At 43.1% G+C, this 22,587-nt stretch overlaps 1 protein-coding gene across 2 annotated transcripts; it reads left to right on the top strand.

The window, feature by feature from the left end:
* The first annotated feature begins 2,639 nt into the window (after positions 1–2,639).
* Positions 2,640–21,059, top strand: rnps1 (RNA binding protein S1, serine-rich domain). Of its 2 annotated transcripts, none has more exons than XM_080206716.1 (7): positions 2,640–2,743; positions 9,091–9,246; positions 10,458–10,631; positions 14,924–15,026; positions 16,949–17,102; positions 20,486–20,627; positions 20,817–21,059. In XM_080206716.1, coding segments are annotated over exons 1-7 (837 nt in total). In that variant the 5' UTR covers positions 2,640–2,741; the 3' UTR covers positions 20,923–21,059. The 2 variants fall into 2 exon arrangements, with proteins under 2 accessions (XP_080062842.1, XP_080062841.1); XM_080206715.1 differs by having other exon boundaries at positions 10,452–10,631.
* Positions 21,060–22,587: the final 1,528 nt, after the last annotated feature.

The following is a 22,587-nucleotide window of genomic DNA, read 5'->3' as shown; positions in this document are numbered from 1 at the left end:
GCAGAGAGTTTGGCATCAGCGTCATCTTGTTAAAGGAGAGCAGGAATTGACGTGACAGCACCCACTTGGGGGGAGGGGGGGGCAGGACGAGGAGGAGAAACTGCGGTGCCATCTTGGTACAGGGGACCGGACTCACAGGACCAGCGCCATCTTGGTGCAGGCGGTCAGAAGTGCAGGGCAAAAGCGAAAGAAAATGGATGCTGAAATCTGAAATAAAACAGAAAACTCTGGCGGCATCTGTGGGCAGAGAAATTGAGTTAAAGTTTCTAGTCGAAAATGACTGTTCACTGGACTCGAATAAGGGAAAGTCTAAATATATCACACCCCACCTCTTCCCCTATTTCTATTCTGCTGGTTACATCCTAAAAAACGCCTACAAATTTGTCAAACCTTTTATAAGCCATGTTGACACTGCCCAATCATACCATTATTTTTTAAATGTCCTATTATCACATTATTATAGGTCCTAGCGTTCTCCCTACCAACAATGTCAGGCTAACAGGTCTGCAGTTCCCAGTTACTTTCCCCCTAGTTTCTTGAATAGTGGGGTTACATCTGCCACATTCCAATTGGCAGGAACCATTTCCAGAGTGTACAGAATTTTGAAAGATGATCACTAATGCATCCACTATCACTACAGCCACATCATTCAACAGAATGTTCAGATTCGGGCTTATTGAATTTAAGTACATTCATAGAAGTATCATAGAATCCCTACAGTGCAGGAGGCCATCAATCCTGCACTGACCACAATCCCAGCCAGACCCTGTCCCCATAATCCCACATATTGACCCTGCTTGTCCCCTGGCACTAAGGGGCAATTTTCCATGACCAATCAACTTAACCTGCACATCTATGCAGTGTGGGAGGAAGCTAGAGCACCTGAAGGAAACCCACAGCGACACAGAGAGAATGTGCAAACTCCACACTCACCCAAGGCTTGAATTGAACTGGGTCCCTGGTGCTGTAAGAACATAAGAACATAAGAAATAGGAGCAGGAGTAGGCCATCTAGCCCTTCGAGCCTGCCCCGCCATTCAATAAGATCATGGCTGATCTGTTGTGGCTCAGTTCCACTTTCCCGCCCTCTCCCCATAACCCTTAATCCCCTCTCTTATCAAGAACCCATCAACCCGCTTCTTAAAAATATTTAGCGAGGCAGCCTCCACCACTTCAATGGGCAGAGAATTCCAGAGATTCACCACCCTTTGAGTGAAGAAGTTCCTCCTCAACTCCGTTCTAAACCGCCTCCCCTTTATCTTGAGGCTGTGCCCCCTAGTCCTACTGTCTTTTTTGAGCGGGAAGAGTCTCTCCACCTCTATCCTATCCATCCCATTCATCATCTTATACGTCTCAATGAGATCTCCCCTCATTCTTCTAAACTCTAACGAGTACAAGCCTAGTTTATTCAGCCTCTCCTCATAGCTCAATCCCCTCAACTCCGGTATCAGCCTAGTAAACCTCCTCTGCACTCCCTCCAGGGCCAAAATATCCTTGCGCAGGTGCGGCGCCCAAAACTGCACACAGTACTCCAGCTGCGGCCTCACCAATGCCCTATACAGCTGCAGCAAGACCTCCCTACTTTTATATTCAATCCCCCTCGCTATGAAGGCCAGCATCCCATTCGCCTTCGTGACCACCTGCTGCACCTGCAAGCTGGGTTTTTGCGACTCATGCACAAGGACCCTGAGGTCCCTCTGCACCGTCGCCTGCTGCAGTGTAAAGCAGCAATGCTAACCACTGTGCCACAATGCCCCAAATTAATTTATCTAATACTTTTTTCATTAATATTACTATATTAAAGTTCCTCATTTACACCAGTTCCTTGATTCTCCATTATTTCTGGGATTTTAAAAATGTTTCCCTCTGTAAGACAGATACAAAGTTTAGTTTCTCTGCCATTTCTTTATTCCCCTTTATAAATTCTCCTGACTCTGCTTACAATGGACGCACATTTATTTTTGCTAATATTTTCCTTTTTATATACCTATAAAAGTTTTTAATGTCCGTTTTCATGTTTCTTGCTACCTTAGTCTCATATTCTACTTTCCCTTTTTTCATCTTTTCCTCCTTTGCAGAATTCTAAAATGCTCTCAGATTCTCAGGCTAACCATTTATTTTGGCAACTTTGTCAGTCTCTTCCTCTGACCTAATACAATCATTGATATATTCTGTTAGTCATTCAGTCCCTCAAGCATAAGATAATGGCTAATTTTCTACTTTTGCTGCACTTTCCCATTTGTTCCCTACATCCCTTGATTCTCTGAGGGACAGAAAAATGGATTCCAACCCTGAATGTACTCAGCAATAGAGCATCCACAATTCTGTGGGGTAATTTAAAAAATTTACCATTCTCTCGGCAAAGAAAGTTTTCCTCATTTGAGTTGAAAATAATCAACACCTTATCATGAAACTCCAGAGCCCTGGGCACTTCTAGTCCAATACCTTGCTATGCCCTATATCACAGTAAGAAGTCTCACAACACCAGGTTAAAGTCCAACAGATGTATTTGTAGCAAACGCCACTAGCTTTCGGAACTGGCTGTTCCTTTGTCAGGTGCACATCATACCCTGTGCCCACAGTGACCCCTGGCGGTTCTGCTGACGGCGCTCTCACTCCCTCTGCTGCCAGCCGGCGGTACAGCAGGCGTTGCGCGTCATGACGCAGCGCGCGATGGGTAAGGCGGAGTGAGCGGGACGGTTTGCGGCCCTGGGATCGCAGAGTGAGAACGGAGAGAGCGGAATGTGAGTGGATGGCAATCAGCGTCCATCGGGCCCGGGGGCCGCTTTGGCTGCAGCGGGAGTCGGCTCGGCGCGCTGGGGGTGGCTCGTGTTCACTGCACTGTGACGCCTTTATACTGATGAATGCTCCTTTGTACAGGATTAGAATCTGGGTGTAGAACGGAGCCTGAGGCCTAGCGGATGCACCCTGTTGACTTGAAGGGGGCTGTGATTGACCCTGGGGTTCACTATAACCAGCCCAGTTGCCGGCCTTGTGTCGTCTCTTCTCTTCCCCTCCTGTTGACTGGTTGTTGGGGCAGTTTCCACCCACCTTGAGTACCTCCCCCAAAATACCCACCCTCCATCTGTATCCATAAATAGTGGATTTGGTTCTGGGGAATGAGGTAGGTCCTGTCAGTAGAGAACATTTAAAGGGCGATGAATATAGTCTTTCAAAATTTAGATTAACCATGGAAACAGGCAAAGAACAAGCCAAAATTTTAAAACGATACTTAATGAGAGAGTTAATTTCAGTGAGATGAGAATGGATGTGGCCTGGGTAAATTGGAATCAAAGATTGCCAACCAATGCTATAATTTTATAATGGGTTAGTTTTAAAGACGAGATGATATTTGGGTATAATTGAGGTACATTCCCATTGAAGGGTGGGGAGTAGGATAAACAAAGTCAAAGTACCCAGAATAACATATGATAATGACGTGAGATGAATGACAACTTTTATCTATAACAATTTCACATAATGAAACATTTCAAGGCGCTTCACAGGAATGTTCTAAAACAAAATATAGCATTGAGCCACAACTTGGCCAAAGAGGTAGTTTTTAGAGTGTTTGAAAGGAAGAAAACGAGTTAGTGGGGAGAGAGATGTATGGTAGTTATTTCCAGAGTTTAAGATCTAGATGACAGAATGGGTGATGATTAAGGGTGAAGCAATTAAAATTGGGATGCACAAGAGGTTGGAATTAGAGGTATGCAGAAATCTCAGGTATTTGTGAGCTGGAGGTGATTAGAGATAGGAAGATGTGAAACCTTGGAAGGAATTAAAAACAAGGATGAGCGTTTTAAAATTAAAATGTTGCTTGACCAGGGAGCTGGTGTAGGTTCTTGAACACAGGAGTGATGGGGGAATGGAACTTGTATTGAGTTAAGACACAGGCAGGGTAGTTTAGGAGGTTAAAATGTGCGAGACCAGCCAGAACTGTGAGGGAATAGTCAAGTCTAGAGGTAACAAAACATGAAAAGGAAGCAGAAAAGTGGGTAAATGATAAATATCAGGTTGATTCCACAAGTGCGAATCAGGCTGACTAGAAAGCTCAGTGGGGTGATTAAAAAAGAAATGAGGCAAAGAGATGTGAGATGAGACTGGTGGCTATTATAAAATGAATTGCAAAAGTTTTCTATGGGCATCTAAATATTGAAAGGACAGTAAACAGAGGGATTTGACCGTTTAGGAACCAAAAAGAGACATTTGTGCAGGGAGGCAGGGTATGACAGAAGTGTTAAAGAGCTGCTTTGCATTGGCCTTTACTAAGGATGCGATTGGAGTCTCAGTAAAAAGGAGGCAATTGAAATGCTGGGTGGGTTAAAAATTGGCAAAAGAGGAAGTAATGCTGGAAAGTGTGAAGTGACATATTTTGGGAAGAATCAGGAGGAACACGTAAACTAAAGGTTATTTTTAAAGCAAGTTCAGTTTTATGTGTATAAGTCATTGATGGTGGCAGGACATGTTGAGAAAGTAGTTAGAAAGGTGTGAGAGATCCAGGCTTTATAAACAGAGGCATAGACTACAATCGCAAGGAAACACTAGTTTGGCTTTAACTGGAACATTGTGTCCAACTTGGTACTTTAAAAAAAAAGGCATTAGAGAGACTGCAGAAAAAATTTACAAGAGTAGTTCCAGGGATGAGGGACCTACAATTACGTAGATAAATTAGAGAAGTTTAGGTGTTCTTGGAGAAGGTTGATGGGGATGTTCAAAGTCAGGGAAGGGATATAGACAGAGTAAATAGAAAGAGAATTTGTTCCCATTGGTGAAAGGGTTCAGGATCAGAGGGCAGCAATTTAAGGTGATTGGCAAAAGAACCATAGGTGACATGAAAAACATTTTTACGCAGTGGAATTTTAAAAATTGTTCATGGGATGTGGGTGCATTTATTTCCTATTTCCAATTCCTTGTGAGAAGATGGTGGTGAGTTGCTGCCTTGAACCGCTCCGCTGCAGTCCATGTGTTGTGGGAACATCCACAGTGCTGTTCGGCAAAGGAGTTCCAGGACTTTGATCTAATGACAGTGAGGGAATGACATACTTCCAGGTCAGGGTGGTGAGTGGCTGGGAGGAGAACTTGAAGGTGCTGTGTTCCCCTACACATGCTACCCATATCTTTCTGGGTGGTAGAGGTCATGGGTTTGGAAGTTGCTGTCGAAGGAGCCTTGATGGTTTGCTGCGGTGCATCCCGTAGATGGCACACACTTCTGATATTGTGTGTTGATTGTGGAGGAAGTGATGTTGACATGATAAATGGGATGCCAGTCGATTGGGCTGCTTTGTCCAGCTTGTATTGTTGGAGCTGCACCCAGTCAGGAGAATATTCCATCACAGTCCTGATTTGTGCCTTAAAGATGGTGGACAGGTTTTGTGGAGTTGAGAGATGATTTAACTTGCTGCAGAGTTCCCAATCTCTGACCTGTTGTAACCACAGTATTTATATGGCTAGTCCAGTTCCATTTCTAGTCAGTGGTAACCCCAGGGTGTTGATATGGGGGAATTCAGCGATGGTAATGGCATTGAATATCAAGAGGCGATAGTTGGATTCTCTCTTGTTGATGCTGGTCATTGCCTGACATGTGTGGTGTGAATATTGTTGCCTTTAGTCCAAGTGTGAGTGATGCCCAGGTCTTGCTGTGTATGGACATGGACTGGTTCAGTATCTGAGTATTTACAAATGGTGCTGATCATTGTGCATTCATCAGTGAACATCCCCACTTCTTACTTCACTTCTGAGTGAAGATCAGTGAAGTAGCTGAAGATGGTTCGGCCCAGGACACTATCCTGCACTGATGCCCTGGGACTAAGATGACTCACTTCCAACAACCACAACCATCTTACCTTGTGCTGTGTATGACTCCAGCCAGTAGAGAGTTTTCCTCCTGATTCCATTGACTTCAGATTTGCTAGGGCTCTTCCTTGCTACACTTCGTCGAATGTAACCTTGATATCAAGGGGAGTCACTCTCACCTCTGCACTTGAGCTCGGTATTTCAGCCATATTTGGACCAAGGCTGTAATGAGATCAGAACCTGAGTGTCTCAAGTGTGTGATGGAGGCAGATTCAGTTACAGCTTTCAAAAGGAATTTGGATAATTATCTGAAGAGGAGACCTTGCAAAGCTGTGGGTGAGACTAGATGAAGTGGTCTACCAGTGGGACAGTATGGACGCACTGAGCTGAATGGCCTCCTATGCTGTAACCCTTCTATAATTCTATGATTAGTAATGGGTGATTTGATCACCTAAGCATTGTTTGAGTTAGTGTTCACTTGTATTCACTGTGCAGCAAGAGTCACTGAAAGTGGCTAGTTATTGGTTTTGAAATTAGTTTTTATAAGCACCTTTCTTGATCTTAGGATGTCTCAAATACAGCCTTTGAAGTACTTTTTGAAGTGTTGTCACTGCTGTAATGTAAGAAACACTGTAGTCAGTTTGCACATGGCAAGCTTCCATAAGCAGCAACATGGGGTGGCACGGTAGCACAGTGGTTAGCACTGCTGCTTCACAGTTCCAGGGACCTGGATTAGATTCCTGGCTTGGGTCACTGTCTGTGTGGAGTTTGCACATTCTCCTCGTGTCTGCATGGGTTTCCTCCAGGTGCTCCGGTTTCCTCCCACAATCCAAAGATGTGCGGGTTAGGTTGATTGGCTATGCTAAAATTGCCCCTTAGTGTCCTGAGATGCGTAGGTTAGAGGGATTAGTGGGTAAAATATGTAGGGATATAAAGCTGGGGCCTGGGTGGGATTGTGGTCAACGCAAACTCGATGGGCCAAATGGCCTCTTTCTGTACTGTGGGGTTTCTTTGATTTCTATGATAATGAGCTGAGAACCTGTTTTAATGGTGTTGATTGAGGGACAAGTACTGGCCAGAACTTGAAGGAGAACTAATAACAGAAGATACTGGAAGAACTCAGCAGATCTGGCATCTGTGGAGAGAGAAAGTTAACACTTTGAGTTGATATAATTCTTCAAAGCATCAGGGAGAACTTCTTGCTTGTGATCTTCTTTGTCCACCACTGAGAATAGACTGGACTTTGATGATCAGAAATGGGAACCCTGGGTATCTTTCATTCACTTTCCCAACTCAAACGCAAAAGTCAGTAGAAGCACTTATTTGTGTCATTTTTGATTGGTTGGACCTTTGGCAGAGCTGGTGCTGTTTGGGCCTTGCCGGGTAACACCAACTCTGATGCTGTGACATGTGATGTAGCTGAGCCCTTTGTCTGGTTGTTGTGATTAACATTGAGAAGAAGGCTAGAAAGACTTGTGTTTATACCACACCCAATCTGATCTATTGAAGCAATTCACCAAGTAATAGAAAATCCAGTGACATTATGCGATGGTCAGTTTGCACACAGCAAGATCTTGTTACCTTATCCTTGTTGTCCACATTGAGTCTGGGCTCACTGTTACTTCACATTCAAAGTTTTCACTCTTGCAATCAAATCCTATCTCTGCAATCTCTTTCAGCCTGACAACCCTCTGAGATCTGTGTTCCTCCAGCTCTGGTCCCTTGCATGTCCCCCAACTCCTGAAAATGTGGGATCGTCACTTAGGATGGTAGTTCCTTAACATCTTATTACATCTGTCTGAGATGACCTGTTTATGTCAAACTACTTTTCCTGTTGCTACTGTGTAGTAACTTGCTGGTGACCTGCATTCTCATCATTCATAAGATGCACTGCAACACTCTAAACTCCGTGATCTCTACCACCAAAAAGGACAAGGGCAGCAGACTCACAGCAACATTACTATCTGTAAGTTCCCCTTTAAGTCACACACCATCCTGACTTGGAACTATATCACTATTCCTTCACTGCTGCTGGGTCAAACTCCTAGAGCTCCGTCCCAACTTTTTTTGTGAATGTACCTACAGGAAATGGACTAGGTGGTCCAAGAAGACAACTCATCACTGCCATCTAGATCAGTTAGGGATGGGCAATAAATGCTGACCTAGCCAGCGATACTCTCAATCCCAGAACGAACAATTAAAAAAAATAGTTGAAGGGATGACGCAGCTGCACTGCTATCCAGAGCTTAGGGCCAAAGTTAAATTGGACCTGGAAAGCAGTTCCAAAATGTGTCTTTGGCCAATGCTTGGACTACGCTGGAATTGAGATTATGACAGAATTGTGTTCTGCACAAACACAATGAGGTGCAAATGGCGCTTTGAAACCACTATTGGTAGCACCTGCTTAGTTTGTTGTGTGGTTTGGTGAGGTCTAGTCATGTATGTATTGGATTGCTGGTACCTGTGAGATATTCGGAGTTCTTGGTTTAGCAAGTGTTGAGTGTGTTAGGGTTCATGAGCCATTTCTTTCTTCAGTGCCTGCTGTCCTGTCAAGCATTTTAAATGTGGTATTCCAGCTTCCTAATTATTAACATAGGTAAATGAACTTGAGGTACAGACCAGCCACAGCCTAATTAAATAGCAGAACAGGGTTGCGGGTCTGAATGGTCTTCTCTTGTTCCTTTGTGCTGCAAAAGTAGGAAATAGTGGAAATTCATAGGTCAGTCTGCACCTGAAAGACAAGAGGTTTGTCTGCACTATTAAATTAATCTCAGAGACTTATAAAATTCTAACAGGACAAGAGAAGGTAGATGTTCCAGATGGTGGTGGTGTCCAGAACCAGGGACCACAGTCTGAGGATTCAGGGTAGACCGTTTAGGACGGAGGTGGGGAGACATTTCTTCATCCAAAGGATGGTGAGCCTGTGGAATTCATTACCACAGGAAGAAGTTGATGCCAAAACATTGAGTGTGTTCCAGAGGTGGCTGAATATAGTACTTGAGGTGAATGGGATCAAAGATTATTGGGAGAAAGCAGGATTAGGCTTCTGAGTTGACTGATCAACCATGATCGTAATGAATGGCAGAGCAGGCTTGAAGGGCCAAATGGCCGCCTCCTGCTCCTATCTTCTATGTAAATTCTGAAGGAGCTGTTGTATGTCGTTACCCTGATCTAATTTCAGATCTTGATAAAGTGCTCTTTAACATACACTCCATTTGAATGGGACAGCATTTGTTGGAAGCTCCTTGCTTTCTTTTACTCAGCAATTCCTGACATTCTCTCTTTTCTCTAATAGGGCTCCATCACCAACCAAGCGTAAAGAACACACCCAAGAGAAATCCAAAGACAGGAACAAAGAAAAATCCAGCATTAAGGAGTCAAGTGAGAAAGAACGAGGTCGTGATAAGACCCGCAAGAGGAGGAGTGCCTCAACCGGGAGCAGCAGCACCAGGTACAGGGAGAGTGGGTGGGCTGGGGATCCAATACTATCACATAGGGACCTATGTGAGATTTAAAGTTTTTTTTCCGAAGGCAGGCCTCGAGTGTGCAGTGTAGCTTGTATGGGGCAGCAGTGTGTATGCACACTAATATGCTAACCCCAAATTCTTTTAAAGAAAATCCACTAGTGGTTAAATGGTTTCTTGCAGTACGATGTTTTAATGAGTATGAAGTTTTAAGATGCCTTTCATGATAATTGACATTATAAAGGGCCGGTTGTTGCAGCCTGTTGGTCACTGGGTTGCAATTCCAGCTCAGGATCAGAGACTTGAGCACATAGCTAAGCAGATACTCCAACCCTGTAGTGATTGAATGTTGGAAGTATTGTCCTCGGGATAAAATGTAAAACAAGTTATTTCAAGTGGCCTATTGTGCTATCAAAAGCAAAGCTGGGAGTTCTCCGGAGTCTGATACAGCATTTCTCTCAAACAATGACAAGAATAGATTCACTGATCTTTCATCTTTTCGTATGTGGCCCCTGACTCTCTAGAATGACATTTACCTGCCAAACGATAGTGACTGGTCTTTAGAGATTAATTCGTTACATGCAAAGAGCTTTGAATATTAGGGAGACGTGATTTAAATAAAAAGTCCTATTTTTCACGTTGCTAAGATGAAAGGTTCAGCAGAATTAAAAGCATTTGAAATCCCATACAGTGTAGGAAGACCATATCTGATCGCGGGACACAGCCAAGAGAGCCCTTGGGGCATTACTGTTTGTGTTGGGGGCAAAATGAGCCAGGGTTTCTGCTCCAGCTGGCTGCCCAGTGTCCTTGGCTAAGCTCAGCTAACTGGGAATGTGGTGTGATTTAACCTTTGAGCTACTGGTCTCTAAGACTTCATCCACACGATATGTTTATTAGAGAGCCCCTGAATGGCAATAAAACCAGGTTCAGTTGACTTTGGTGACGTGGTTTGTCATTTAGTATGCAGCAGACTGCTGTCAGCTTGTGAGTCTCACTGTTAGACTGTGTGCTTGGAATGTTGAATAGAGAACAGTGCGCTTGGCTAAGATCTGAAAGTCAAGTGTGCATCTACCAAAGTTGGAAGGGAGTGAATAAAATGTGAAGGGTATTGATCAGCCTGGATCCTGGGCAAGTCTGCTGTTTGCTTTGATGCTTCTCTCTCTCTTGGTAATTGTCTCTGTCATATTTTTAGTTCTAGCTCCAGTTCAGGATCCAGTTCCACCTCTGCCTCCAGCAGTGGATCGAGCTCATCCTCTGCCTCCAGTCGCTCTGGCAGTTCCAGCAGCTCCCGTAGTTCCAGCTCCAGCACTTCCTCCGGATCTCCAAGCCCATCCCGGCGCAGACACACTAACAGGAGGCGCACTCGTTCAAAGTGAGTACAGTAAAGGCTCATGCAACCAAAGCTGTCACAAGCAAATCAGTAAAACTCTTCTATCCGTAAATGTCTCTGGCGCAGGAACCAGATCTTGTTCAGACTTCCAGTTTGGACTTCTTAAGTGATTTAACTGCAGAACTGATGACTCAGAAAGCATGAGTTCAAATCCCCACTGTTGCTGTTTGAGTTGAGCTGTTTTTTAAAACATCTACCAATAGAAAGCTGGTCTCAGTAAATGTGACCATGAAGTTGTTGGATTGTTATAAATTCCCAGCTGGCTCCCTAATGGAACAAATACAGGAAATGCTGGAAATACTCAACAGGTCTGACAGCACCTGTGGAGACAGGGTCATTGACCTGAATATTTCTGTCCACAGATGCTGCCAGACCTGCTAAGAATTTCCTGCACTTTCTGTTCTTAAGATTTTCAGTATCTGCAGTGTTTTGGTTTTGCTTGAGTGGTTTATTAATATCCTTCCAGAGAGGGACCCTGCTGTTCTTGTCCAGTCTGTGCCTTCATGTTACTCCAATTCTGTACCTACGTACTCTACTCTTGTCTGAAATAGCACATAAACTCAGGTGAAAGTTGAATTTTTGGGAGCCATCTTTAAGGCAAAACGTTAGGGGTTGATTTTTTAGATGAATAATGTTTTTGAAGGACTTGCTTCCAATTAAAAGTTAATGGGGGAAACCATGGCTGACGTATGAAAACATGTGATCAGCACACTCCTCATTTGGATACATGTCTATGAGCTGTCCTATGCAGTGGAACTTGTCTTTACTTTCCAACACAATGCCAAGTCTTAATTGGTCCATTGCGTACCAACTAGCTAACCAGCCACCGTGAAGATTTGTTTTTCCAGTTCTGTGATTTTTGAGCTGGACATGGAGCTTTCAGGGAGCATGGCAGTTGGGTCCAGGTTGATTCACCTTTTCTGTCCTCACAGGGTGTTAGTCAAACATAATGACTTGTCAACATGGTCTTTCCATCAAAATCCTATAGAGGTATCGAACTTGAATTCACTCCCTGATATGGTTTCATTATGCTGTGCTCCCACATCCAGGGAGCATCCCCCAAGTCCCACAACCTGGGAGAGGAAATAGCAGTATCTGCTGAGCCTGCGCTTCAGTGCTGCTTGAAGGTCAGGGAAGGGAAGGACCGTGCCATTGGAAAATGTCATGGTGACAGATCTCAGCCCTTGACTTCAGCCTTGGTGCAGGGGATTGCATTGACAAGTACTGCTTTAATGAATAATGAATTGAAGTTTATAAAAATAACGATTTTTTGGCCAAAATTTAGGGTGGACTTTAACATGTGATCAAATATTACTTTAGTATATGTGGTAATCTAGCAAACCACAGTTGTATCAACTGCTGCACTAAGAGACTAATTCACTGTCACCTTTTTGGAAACTAGCCATGGGCATTTCATGCCAGCCTTTCCAGCAAAGTATACATCCTGAGAGTGAATTTGTAAAGTTGACATGGGATCACTCAACTTTTTGTTAAACAGCTAGTTGATTTCAGACATGTTCAGAATTAATCATCAATTGGTGCATTCTATCTGAACCACGGAACTAGTACAGAGCATTAAAGCAAGGGAGTTAAACATTAACGAAACACTGCATTTTGACAAAGTGAAAGAGAAACTCTTTCCAGTAACAACTGGACAACACTGATTGGAAAAGAACCGAGGCGGCATGAAGGATGTTTTACACTGAAAGTTATTTGATCTGGAATGTGTCTTTCCTGAAAGGGCATTGGAAGCAGATTCAATAATAATTTTCACAAATGAAGTCTTAAGTACTGGAAGTGAAGCATTTAAAGGGCTATTGGGAAAGGACAGGAAGTGTGGCCAATTGAATAGCTCTTTTAAAGAACTGACACAGATTTGATGGGTTGAATGGGCTTCATCTGTTGATGTATCAATCTGCAATTCTATGATTGTACAAATGGGTTTGCAGGGATAATATGCCAGCTGTGGAACTAGTTCCATTGGAAACAAGTCATGCTGGGAATTTGATTGAAATCGGAGCTCCATGTTGAAATTCAGATTCTCTGTCTCATTCCCATTCTGATTCTTTTGTCCTCAGTCTCAAAACTTAAGGAATCGCACCTCTTGGGTGGCGTGGTGGCATAGTGGTTACCATTGCTGCCTCATAGCACCAGGGACTCAGGTTTGATTCCCAGCTTGGGTCACTCTCTGTATGGAGTCTGCATGTTCTCCCCGTGTCGTGTGGGTTTTCTCTGGGCGTTCCAGTTACCTTCCACAGTCTGAAAGATGTGCTGGTTAAGTGCATTGGCCATGCTAAATTCTCCTTCAGTGTACCTGAACAGGTGCTGGAGTGTGGTGACTAGAGGATGTTAATGTAAGCCTACTTGTGACACTAAAACACTTTAAAACATTAAAAATTCATGTTTTGATTTACACATTATGACCTTTTGGAATCAACATTAATCTCGAACTCCATTTTCTTGGGGGTGGCAGCTAATGATGGTGATTCTGCTGTTCCTCTAGACTTGCTAATTGCCATTAATTTGGCCTTGCACCATCATCCCTTTTGTTGTTTGTTTTATTTATTCATGGGATTTGGGTGTTGTTCATCTTTAATTGCCCTTAAGGTGATGATGAGCCACTGTCTTGAACTACTGCAGTCCATGTGGGGTAGGTGCAGCCCTCTGCTGGTAGGAAGGGATTCCAGGATCCTGATCCAGCACCAGTAAAGGAACAGCAATGTAATTCTAAATTAGCATAGTGAGTGACTTGGAAGGGAACTTGCAGATTCCCATTCACTAGATCCCTTGTTCTTTTAGATGATAGAGGTCATGTGGTTGGAAGGCAGTATTGAAGGAAACTTTGAATGGTACATTGTGTGATGCAGGTGGTACTCGCTGCTTCGCTTATGTGCTGGTCATGGAGGACATGAATATTAAAGGTTTAATGTAATCTCTCTTACCATCCATTTTGTCACAGACAATCCCATTTGTTCTCCAGCCCTCAGAGAAACCAGCCTCTCTGCTTGCTTAAAATCTGTTGCATCTATGATTTCAGTTCTGATGAGAGGTTTTTGACCTGAGTTCTCTGACTTGCTGAGCATTTTCAGCCTTTTCTGTTTTTATTTTGGACTACCAGCCGCCACAGCATTTTGCTTTTGAAGAATAACACTTGTACAGACCCTCATCTATCCCTCATGTTCCCAGATCTCTCATTGACGTGGGTTTTGCTGTAGTGGCTTTGCATGGTTTCTAATTGTTTTTGATAAGAATTCAATATGATTTGATGTTCCATTTTATCAGCACAATATTTTCTACAGAATTCACTGTGAATGCCAGAAGCACTGGGAATGTTTCTGTTCCCTGTCAGTGATGCTATGTGTGGGGGAAGATGGGGAACATGTTACCTGCTATTTTCTCAACTCTAAGCAGTTACTTTGCATCTCTTATTTGATTGGCATTCTTTTCACCAATGCTTTGTGTATGTTTGCTGAGGGGCAGTGGGATGGGCAGGCACCAACTTGCTGTGGTCTGTAGCAACCCACACTTGGTCACTGGTCATCATGGGAAAGTTGTAAGATTTGCATTCCTGTCTGCAGACTGCATACTCTCTAAGGACCTCTCCAAACTGAATGGATGTGGGGATAGCCTGTCTACTGGACATCTAGGAAATTAAGGAGAATTAGCATGCAATACAATGTCTTCAGTTTGTTATTGTGAGTGCATACATTCTCTTTCATTTTGAGGGCTCCACCATACTGATGTTTTAGTCTCCTTCCTGCCCCATTGACACAGATGTGAAGGTGAATACAAGGCATTTGGAGGTTATTGGAGTTTAGATGGTTGGTGAGGACAGCTCTGTTTATTTGAACTGTCTTTAATTAAATCTTCTCTAACTTTCTTCTCTCCCAGAGATGTTGATCCTGGCTGGGTAAAGTTATAAAAGGTTGCCATCCGTTACTTAACTCTGATCGTAAGCTACATCTAATTTCCTGTCTGCAGCGGCAGAACAGTCAGGCAATAGGCAGCTCTGGGAAGCTTATCAAGCTGATCTATCTTGTTTTCTGATTGAGCAGCAGTATGTAATAATAATTCCAGAGTGGGGTTGAGGTCAAAGATCAGCCATGATCTTAATGGATGGTAGTGCAGGCTCGAGGGGCCATTGTGGTCTACTGATCCTGTTTTTTTTTGCTTTAACTGCATCAAGGGATGAATTGGACTCAACCATCAAATGTTGCAGTAAATGATGATCTACTCCAGGTGTAGATATAAACTAATGTTTGTTGCATTTTTAGATCTAAATCCCCAAAGCGAGATGACAAGGAAAGAAAAAAAAGAAGTCCAACTCCCAGACCAACCAAAGTACACATCGGCAGGCTGACCAGGAACGTGACAAAGGTGATGGTTAAACTATGATTGTATGTCAAACTGGGATGAACTGCAGCCTCAAATGGATGGAGCTGTTGGGATTTCTGAAGGAGAGGACACTGGGACCCTGCGATTCTGGCCCATACAGTGCAGGGTGGTGTGGATCGAAAGGTTTTCTTTGTTAGGATTTTACTCTTGAATGGGTTGTATGGTTTGAAGTATTGGTTTCCTCCTCCTATAATAATGAAGGGTTTGCAACCTTGCTGCTGACTCCTAAAAACTTCAACTGATCACTTACCAAGAGGCTTCTCTCCGCTACTGAGTTGTTCTCAACCCTGTTGTGATTTCATAAGTGATCTCAGTTCTATTTAAGTTTCCCACATCGGATTGTAATCCAGTGATCCCTTGCTGAATGTGCAGACACTTCATGCAGAATGATCACAGGCATCATTGGAAAGAAAAAAGTTTTTTTATTTAGTGTCACAAGTAGGCTTACAATGAAGTTAGTGTGAAAATCCTCTAGTTGTCACACTCTGGCACCTGTTAGGGTTCACCTGAGGGAGAATTTAGCATGGCCAGTGCACTTAACCAGCTTATCTTTCAGACTGTAGGAGGAAAGTGGAGCACCTGGAAGTAACCTGTACTGACATAGGGAGAACATGCAGACTCCACACAGATAGTGACCCAAGCTGGGAATCAAATCCAGATCCCTGGTGCTGTGAGACAGCAGTGCTAACCACTGTGTCACCATACTGCCCTGGAGCGGGAAAGGTTAGGGTTGAAGAGTTGGCTATATAGGCAGTCAGGAAGGGAGACTCCTCATTTTTTCCCTCGATGGCAAAAGTGCAAATCCCTACACAGTGATGTTGCTGATCAGTGGCCGTAACTTGACCCTTGATGCTATTTGTGGACATTGTGCTGCACCACACTCCCAGCAAAAGTTGGCGGGGGGAGGGGGTGGGGAGGAGGGCAGGGGGTGGGGGGGGAGGGGAGATGTGGTGCATGAACGAGTTCAAAAAAGGGAAAGCATTGTAAAAGTGTAGTAGCTGGAATGGAGAGGGAGCTGTGAAGGGGAGGGAAATAAAGGACGTAAGAAAACAGAAAACCAGTGGCTAAAGAGAGACATGGAAGAATTCAGATTTCGGCAGGATTTGACCATGTATATCTGTTAAATCTGTATCCTGTAGATATCAACAGATCTTATGTAACTGATTTAGGATTCATCCTCTATTGATGTAATGATGTTAAATTTCTCTAAACCAAACTCTGCACTCTCAAAGTAGGACAGAGCAGTGAGCAAGCATTACAGAAGCAGTAGATGTTTGTCTGCTGGATCATGAAGTCTTGAGTCCGTTGGCTCTAGTTTGGGTGCTATTCTTCTGGGATTTGGACACAGGTAAAGGAAGCTTGAAGTGGGAGTGCTTGATGCACCAGGTTTCTATGGAAACTCCCCAGTGATGACATCCCTCAATTCAGTGAGCTGCAAAGTTGCATTCAATCTGAATCTCATTGGCTCCTAGCCCGGCAGTGCCTCAATTTTAAAAATGTATGCCTTTGTTTTCAGTTCCATCCATGGTCTTGCTCCTCTCTGTTTCTCTAATCTGCTCCAGCCCTTCTAACCATCGAGATACCTGCAGTTGTCTAATTCATGGTTCTTGCTAATCCCTGATGCTAATTGTTCTATCATTGATGAACGTGCATTAAACTTCTTAGGGCCTAAGCTCTGGATTTTTTTTATAAACTCCTCTGCCTCTCTGAAATGCTTCTTAAAGCTAACCATGCTTTTGCTCATGTGACCTTATTTCTTTGTATCACCTGTGAAACACTTGAAATGCTTTATTATGTTAAAGCTGCCATATATATACAAGTTGTGGGGTGAATGAATGTCCCATTCTGAACTCTGTGTTCTCTTGTGCTGTGGGCCATAATTGTTGTTTTTTTCTCTGCCACAGGAGCACATCATGGAGATCTTTTCTACATATGGGAAGATTAAGCTGATCGACATGCCGTTGGACCGTTCACACCCCCACCTGTCTAAGGGCTATGCCTATGTTGAGTTTGAGAATCCGGATGATACAGAGAAGGCTCTGAAGCATATGGATGGAGGTAACGGCTAATGCAAACAACTCCACTTTTTGGCTTTAACACAGGAGCAGTTGGGTAATTAGTCATCCTAGGAATTACTTAAGTGAGCCATCCCTGAATTGCTATCGTCGTGTAAGGAGACCAAAGGTGTCCATAGCACTCCAGATGTGGTCTCACCAATGCCCAATACAACTGTAGCAAAATGTCTCTCCGTTTAGTTTAGTTAGTTTATTTATTAGTCACATGTAGGCCTACATTAACACAGCAATGAAGTTAATGTGGAAATCCCCTAGTTGCCACATTCTGTTTAGGTACACTGTTCAGGTGCCTGTTCATGTACACTGAGGGAGAATTTAGTGTAGCCAATACACCTATCCAGCATGTCTCTCGGATTGTGAGAGGAACCGGAGTGCCCAGAGGAAACCCACACAGACATGGGGAGAACGTGCAGACTCCACATAGACAGTGACTCAAGCTAGGAAGCGAACCCGGTCCCTGGCGCTGTGAGGCAGCATGCTAACCACTCTGTCACCATGCTGCATATTCCATTTCCCTTGCAGTAAACACAAGATTCCATTTGCCTTTTTGGTCGCTTGCTGTACCTATCTACTAACTTTTATAATTAATTTATAAAGATGTCCAGCTGTACTAGAGAATTCTACAGTATTTCCAGTTAAGTTATTTACTATTTTTCTGTTCTTCCTATTGAAGTGGACAAGTTCACATTTTTGCACATTATACTCCATCTGCCAAATTAGTGCCCACTTAAATTAACCTTTCTTACATCCCTTTGCCATATTCCTTTTGTCCTTTTACAATTATTGTCCTATCTATCTGTGTCATCAAGAAATTTAGCAACCATACATTTGGTTCCTTCATCCAAGTCATTGATATAGGTTGTAAATAGTTGAGGCCCAGAACTGATCCCTGTGGCATTCCACTTGTTACAGCTTGCTAGTCTGAAGGTGACTTGTATGTCCTTGCCTTCTACTTCTTGTTAGCTAACTAATCTTCTATTCGTGCTAATGTGTTATCCTCTTCACCATAACCTTCAATGTGGCACTTTTCAAATGCCTTTTGAAAATCCAAGTAGGCTCACCCAAACTGAATGTGAAATTCACTTATTATGATCACTGTTATCGAGAGGCTCCTTTACTATGAGATAATTAATTAATCAGGTCTCATTGTACATACCAGGTTTATAATGGTTTTCTCTCTGGAAGGCTTTAGAACATACTGCTCTAAGAAATTGTCCCAAATATGCCGTATTGACTTCTTCAGGCTACCTTTGTCAAATCTGATTCTTCCCATCTATAGATTAAGATCATCTGAGGTTATTGTGGCACCTTTCTTGTAACCTCACATTATTTCTTACTGTATAATCTATCCTACATTGCAGTCACTGTTGGGGGACCTATAAACTACTCCCACAAGTGACTTCTTACCGTTGCTGTTTCTCATCTCTAACTTGATCTTTAGAACTAAGATCATCTCTCACTATTATACTAATGTCATCCCTAATTAGCAGAGCTACCCCTACCACCAGTTCCTAGCTTCCTGTCCTTCCTAAATGTTAGGTACTCTTGCATATTCAGGTCCCAACCTTGGTCACCTTGCCACATCTTCCCTCGAAGCTCAAGTAATAACAAAAGGCTATTAACTTTGTGGGTCTGCTTTCAATTTGGCTCATGCTTCTGAAGGAGAACCTCTTTTCTAGTCTTAACTTTGTCATTGGTACCTGTGTGGACCATGACAGCTGAATCCTCCACCTCCCACTGCAAGATTTTCTCCAGCCCTGAGCAGATGTTCCAAACCCTGTCATCAGGAAGGCAACACAGCATCTTTAGAAACAGAAAATAGAAGCAGAATTAGGCCATTCGGCCTTTTCTCTCAGGTACAGTCTGTGTTTATTCCCCTGACTGTACTGTCCCCCATCACCACTAATACCTATTTACTCCTCCTGCTTGAATGGTTTCCTGTACACGGTGCCATGGTTGGTTTGCTCTTCTACCTTGCATTCCCTTTCTCATCCATATAAACTGAAAAAACTTATTTAATAGTTCCAAGGGTTGAAGCTCTTCCATTTTTGCCTTCTCGATCCCCATATCCTCCTCACTTGCAGTCACACCCCCCTGTGCCTGACTACTGTGAAAATCAGAAGACCCAATCCTAAGGAATGTGTCCAAATTCTGGAGCAAACTTCCATTCTCTGGTGCACCTCAGTATCTGTAACTCATTGACTCTGACAGGTGACTGAGGTGAACCGAGAAATTGGGTTAAAGGGTAGAACAGTAAAGATGCTGTGGGAAACACCTTAAGGAGATACTTCATGATTCTGAGCAAGATGATATGAGAAGGACACACTGTGGTTAACTTAGAAAGTTAAGGATAGCATCAAATTGAAAGAAACAGCTCACAATCTGCAGAGATTTGTGGCAGATAAGATGATCGGACAGAACTTAAAAAACCAGCAAAGAATGACTAAACAAAAGGGAGAAATTAGAGTATGAGAGAAACCTTCTGGAAATATAAAAACAGCTCTATAAAAACAAAGCTTCTATAAGTATCTGAAGTGAAAGTTGATCCTCTAGAGAAGAGAGTCTGAGAAATTAATAATTAGAAACAAGGAAATGGCAGAAACCTTCAAATATTTATTTGTTCTCACTGAAGAAGACAAATAATATCCTGGCAATATTTGTAAATCAAGAGGTGAAATGGAGGAATTTGGAAAACAATTTCAATCACTAAGGAAAGGATATGAGAACATTATTAGAACTAAGTCTCCAGATTCTGATGGCCCTGCATTCTAGGGTGTTGAAAGAAGTGGCTGCATAGTAAATACATTTGTTGTAATTTTCCAAAATTCCTGCGATTCTGGAAAGGTCCCATCAGATTAGAAAATAGTGAATGTAACTTCTCAACTTTTCTATTCAAGAAACATCTTGTCATTGAGAAAATACTGGAATTAAGGAGGTTATATCAGGGCAGTTGGAAAATTCTGATGCACTGAGACAGTCAACACAGTATTGTGAAAGGAAGTTATGTTTGACTAATTTATTAGCGTTCTTTGTGGAAATAACAAGCAACATGGATAAAGAAGAACCTGTAGATGTGAGGTACTTGGGTGAGGGTGGGACCAGGCAGTGCTGCTGTACTAAAATCAATGTCCTGGTGATTGCAGGCTGATTATAAAAGTCCCACGTACTATTCGGTGAGGAGGGGGGATTATTCCTGCCGTCCTGGCCACCATTTCCTTCTCATCATTAATGTTAACGTTTAATGTTTTCTTGTGCAGTTGCAGTTCTGTAGCAGTAATTCGCTGTCTGAAGCATGTTGTGTAAATGTAATTGTCGCTCGATGGACTTCTGTCTGTCTGCATTTTATCCAGTTTCTGTTCTGTTCAGGTCAGATTGATGGCCAGGAAGTAACAGCCACTGCTGTTTTGGCTCCTCGACCCAGACCTTTGCCACGACGGATCACTCCACCACGTAGGATGCCACCACCTCCACCCATGTGGCGCAGAACCCCACCACGAATGAGGAGAAGGTTAGTTACAAGATTGCTGTTTGAATAGCGCTGTTCACTGGTGAGGGATATTTGATTTTTAAGTATGTGGCCCTGCATGATGAGGATCATCGCGGTGCTTGGTTTCCTGGCCTGGGCTTGCTACTTGGTTCCAGCGCAGGTGGTTGTGTGAAGATGCAGGTCTGATTGAATATTTGTTTCCTACCGCAGGTCCCGATCACCTCGTAGACGGTCGCCAGTCCGCAGACGATCCCGGTCAAGATCACCAGGACGGCGGCGCCACCGCAGCAGATCCAGCTCAAACTCCTCACGATAAAGACTGTGAAATCTCAGGGGATTCTGTCCCCAAGCAAAATCTTGAAATGGAGCTCAAAAGTACATCAGAAATTTAATGAACTTTCCCCATCTCTTACTTGGTTCAGGTTGTGTTTTACTTTGGTTCTGTAATTAAGTGGGTGGTTGGGCGGGCGGGTGGGCAAGGGGAGAAATTCTGTATTTCACATGTTTGCACATAATGTGTGCTGTGTTTGGGGTAGGGTGGGGATGGAGGGCAGGAAGATAACCCAACACAGAGAGAAATTGCAGTATGTCTGTATGTTAAATGTGGGGCAGATACAGACACTGTCCAGTCATTGAGTTATAGTCTTTAGCAGTATGGCACCCGACGGCTACTATTGGTGCTTGTCTAGAGCCCTCAAAACAAACACGGCTTTGTTGAGATGAAGTTGGTGCTACTCTTGAATTACACTGTCCTGGCAATGTGATGGGGCTGGTTTGAACATTGCTCCATTTATCCAATCCGAGTAAAAAATGAAATGAGAGGTAATGTTTGGGTTCAGATGTGAGGTTTTATTCATAGACGACAACATTCTGCAGGAGCTGAGTATTGAACTGTGATCCTGTCCAATTGCTTTGGATTTTTGTATTGTTTTTTAGTTGGATCCTTTGCTGTATTTATACCATTTTTGTGTATAATTTCTCTACTTCAATAAACCCAGGATCATTATATGATAGTCAGCAAGGGCTTTACTACACAAGGCACTGGTGATAATGCTGCAATCCCAATAAATTTAAAGTTGCTGAAGTGAACATTGAGGCCTCAGCCAGGTACCCAGTATTTGTGTTTTGAATGTTTACCCAAGTTAAAATTTCCATCCCAAGAAGTTAGAATTCTAACTTAATCTCACAGCAGGACTCCTTTAAGGTGTGTATTTTTTTTATTTGCTTTCCAGTAAGTTTGTACGTCACGTAGATAGAGTGCTTGGATGCCAGGGCACAACAGAGGCCCTACAACAGCCCAGTAGTAATGCTGAAGACCTGTGCAAAATTAGCCAAGCTGTTCCTGTACTTATGATGTTGACACTTATTCAACAGCAAGCAAAATTAACCAGGTATGTCTTATCCACAGGATAAATGTAAACCAGCCCATGTTCAATCAATAATGTGATTGATAGAATGGTCAATATTATCAAAGTAACATCAGCTGAGACTTGACTGTTCTGACCTGAACGGCTTCGACCTGAATCCTGGACTCAGGCACTGAATGCAGGGTATGCTGGGAGTAGCTGCATTATTCCTTTAGGCAGCATTTCACTGTGTTTAGCACAAAAGAGCTAGAGAGAAGCCAAAGCCACTGGCAATCAGACAAAAAAACCCTCCATGGCTGGAGTCATGCCTGGAACATGTGGTGGTTAATGACAATTCATTACAGTTCCAGGATACTGCTGCAGGAATTACTTGGAGGTACTCTGTTGTTTCAATAATTACACTTCTATTTTCTCAAGAGTGGAACTATTTATTGATAATTCCAGTGATTAACTCCTCTAATAGTGAAGGAGCCCTGTCAAGACCTGCATCTGGATAAAGTCGAAGCTTGGTCTGCAAGTGACAGCAAATATTAACATAATGGCCATCTACAATAGTCTCGATCATCCAAAACTCTGCTCTTTAGGTCTTAACTTGAAACACAAGGATGACACAG

Source organism: Carcharhinus amblyrhynchos, chromosome 18, assembly GCF_965287045.1.
Source record: "Carcharhinus amblyrhynchos chromosome 18, sCarAmb.v2.hapA, whole genome shotgun sequence".
Classification (NCBI taxonomy): domain Eukaryota; kingdom Metazoa; phylum Chordata; class Chondrichthyes; order Carcharhiniformes; family Carcharhinidae; genus Carcharhinus; species Carcharhinus amblyrhynchos.
The sequence above is the reverse complement of the archived record's forward strand: the minus strand, read 5'-3'. Positions and strand labels throughout refer to the sequence as shown.

What these genes read in the sequence shown, in the direction of transcription:
- rnps1 (XM_080206715.1), top strand. An exon ending in ACCGGGAGCAGCAGCACCAG is followed by an intron (nt 9,247 to 10,451) that starts GTACAGGGAGAG and finishes TCATATTTTTAG; the next exon opens with TTCTAGCTCCAGTTCAGGAT. An exon ending in TGACCAGGAACGTGACAAAG is followed by an intron (nt 15,027 to 16,948) that starts GTGATGGTTAAA and finishes TCTCTGCCACAG; the next exon opens with GAGCACATCATGGAGATCTT.